We start from the raw sequence: 2,917 nt of genomic DNA, 5'->3' as shown, positions 1-2,917 counted from the left end.
CTTAACGACCAAGGAAACTTAAGTCTTGCAACAGTAAAATTACATTTTCTTTATTGTTCGTTCATCTTCTTAAATTGTATTCTATAAAGTAAACTCATTGCTCTTTGTTTTTATAAGATACGCTTTTATCATTATATCTGTTACCCATAGGTTAGAAGGGTATTATAACTTTGTGCCTGTAGAAAGTTTAAGTCCATGTGGCTTCTGTATGAACATCTACAATAGATGCCAGAGGTTATAAGAGATGGAGCTATATTTTTTTCGGCAGCATTTGTTAATGTTTGCCACGCCCACTTCCACTCCCGCAAATCGACAAAAATCGAATAATAAGCGAGATTTTGAAGCTACAGTTGGGGTACTATAGGCTTTATGATTCCTGAAAATTTGGATACGATCAGATAACAAATGTTATTTAAGAAATTATATATATATATTATTATATATTATTTTATATGAGGAATACGCCTACTTACTTCCGGTAGATTTGGCTGACAATCTGGTATATTTTAAATGTAGTACCAGATCATTTTACCAAACATACCCATTTGTATATTTCTTTAAAAGCATTTTTTTAAAAATTACTACACTAATTAGTCTTCGTTTATAAGATACGCATTTATAATTTTATTTTGTTTTTAAGGAATATAATAATAATAATAAATTTAGATTGTCATATAAATAATGATTATTTACATTATGTATACATATATTTGAAATAGTGGTACATAGTAACCAACTATTTATTATTCTTTGGAAGAATGTAATATACATGTAATCAAGTTATCTGTTCAGTATTTAAAAGGTTGACTTTAATATACATGGATGCGAAATTTAAATAAATAATATCCGTACTCAACAAACTCTGTAGTTTTTCAATGTGTAAAGTAGGAAATATAGGGTTAAGTGAATTGGGGCCTCTTAGTTGTTATCTTATCAGAGTATCTACGCTATATTCACTATTTCACAAATGTCAAATGTCAATCGATAAAACAAATATGTTTTAGCTCTTCAATATGCTAAATTTAAATTTAATCCGAATGAATTATATTATATAATAATATAATTATATTTACCATAGTTGCAATATTATGTAATATTTTCAAATCAGATTCAAGCGCTCTAGTTTCGCTATTTTGTATTTTTTTGATATACCAATAAAAACAATGATACTCTTGATACTCTTTTATTTTAAGCGTAAGCGATAAAAGTGAAGGGAAAAAAATAAATGTCGCTCTTTTATTATTTCCTGAATTGTTTGTTTTGTGGGAAAACAGTATGTGTAACAGTATGTAATGTTTATAGAACATTTCCGACCACACTATTGAGGAATTTACCTCTTGGATTGGTCATCACACTTCAAATGCAAGCTGACTCAAATCTATTTAATCTTATCGCTATATTATGAACCATAAACTCTATTTATCGCGTTTATATATGTGCAAGCTTAACATACATAAAGTACTGAGTGCTTTGCCTAACCCAGTCTGAATAAAGTTCTTTAACAGCACAGTTGTGTTCGCTCTTCAAAAAAAAAGAAATTAATACAAAATGTGGACAAAAGTGACTTTATCTTTGGTGCTTGTGGCTTTTGTGGGTCTGCAGTTTGGTGAGAAATATAGATGAGTGCTTGAAAAGAATATTTCCATAATATTTTATGAATTTTATGAATTTAGCCAACTCTCTAACCTGCTACAGCTGTAATACGCCTCAATCTTGCCAGAATCCCAGCACTCAAACTTGCAGCAACACAACGGCGAATGCAACAAGTGCTTGGCTGAGCACCATCCACAGCGATGTGCCACAAGTAAATGGCAGCCTTACCTTCAAGTGCATGAACCTCACCCATTTCATCGCATCAAGTAAGTTGTTAATTGTGAATCAAGTAAATTGGAGTTAACTCATAATTCATTAATCTCTAGACAATAGCAAACAATCCGAGATTCTGGGGTGCTTCCACGAGTCAATTCCAGTCTGCAGTCTGACATTGAATGCCACCAACAGTGCAACATGGTCCAAAACTTGCACTACTTGCACCACAGATTACTGCAATCGCAGTCCAGCTGGCACATTTAGCAAGAGTTCTTACACAATGATTGGCTCTGTTGTGGCTTTGCTCTTGGTTAAGCTGCGATCGCTTTAAGATTAATTTAATTATTGAATTTGTTAACACAATTCAAATAAAATATTTGTCGAAAATATATTTGAATACTTGTAATTTATTTTTCCATTCATTGAGGAATGTTTGGTAAGATGTATAGTTGGGAATTTAAATACTGATTCGTCAAATTTGGCAAATTTTTCTAATCGTTTTTATCCGCAGTAAGTATTCAAATTATTGACTCTATTAGAAAGTATTGATAAGCAATATTAATAGTTTTTGTTATACCCGCTACCTATAGGGTAGAAGGGTAATATAAGTTTGTGCCTTCAGGAAATGTATGTAACCGGCAGAAGGAGGCATCTCAGACTCTATAAAGAATACATATTCTTGATCAGCGTCAACAGCCAGCCGTATGTCAGCCTGTCAGTCTTTCCCACTTCCCCCCAGCAAATTTATAATAATCGAACATTATACCAATTATAGCCTTTGGCAAATGTTTAATTTTTTGTAGACTATTAATTGATTATATTTTAAAATGAATACCACACATTTTTGCTTTTATTTAAAAAGTTCAACGGGTATCTCAAAGTCGAGTACACTCGATTATAGCTTTCTTGTTTTGTTTAGATATTGAAATGAGTCACAAGCGTATATTAAAATAACACTGTATTATCAGGAGCTAACTTTATTTATGATAGTCTGATAGCTCACTAAGCAAATTGTTTTTATTTTGAAATTGTCCAACAGAATCAAAAGCACTTTTGTTATATGTATGTTTTATATACAATAGAATACTAATTTAATTCACATATGCAA

The 2,917-nt window shown here is 31.3% G+C and overlaps 1 protein-coding gene across 1 annotated transcript; it reads left to right on the top strand.

Moving 5' to 3' along the window:
- The first annotated feature begins 1,470 nt into the window (after positions 1-1,470).
- Positions 1,471-2,200, top strand: LOC133850614 (uncharacterized). Its single transcript, XM_062286740.1, has 3 exons — positions 1,471-1,606; positions 1,674-1,859; positions 1,920-2,200. The coding sequence occupies exons 1-3, from the start codon at positions 1,549-1,551 to the stop codon at positions 2,138-2,140; spliced, it is 465 nt and encodes a 154-aa protein (XP_062142724.1). The 5' UTR covers positions 1,471-1,548; the 3' UTR covers positions 2,141-2,200.
- The last annotated feature ends 717 nt before the right edge of the window (positions 2,201-2,917 follow it).

The sequence above is a fragment of the Drosophila sulfurigaster genome, chromosome 2L (assembly GCF_023558435.1).
Source record: "Drosophila sulfurigaster albostrigata strain 15112-1811.04 chromosome 2L, ASM2355843v2, whole genome shotgun sequence".
Lineage (NCBI taxonomy): Eukaryota > Metazoa > Arthropoda > Insecta > Diptera > Drosophilidae > Drosophila > Drosophila sulfurigaster.
Note: the sequence above shows the minus strand (reverse complement) of the source record. Positions and strands in the feature narration are given on the sequence as shown.

Coding starts and splice junctions, on each gene's coding strand:
- LOC133850614 (XM_062286740.1), top strand. CDS start 1,549: ATGTGGACAAAAGTGACTTTATCTTTGGTGCTTGTGGCTTTTGTGGGT. Junction 1,607..1,673: donor TTTTGTGGGTCTGCAGTTTG/GTGAGAAATATA, acceptor TTATGAATTTAG/CCAACTCTCTAACCTGCTAC. Junction 1,860..1,919: donor CACCCATTTCATCGCATCAA/GTAAGTTGTTAA, acceptor ATTAATCTCTAG/ACAATAGCAAACAATCCGAG.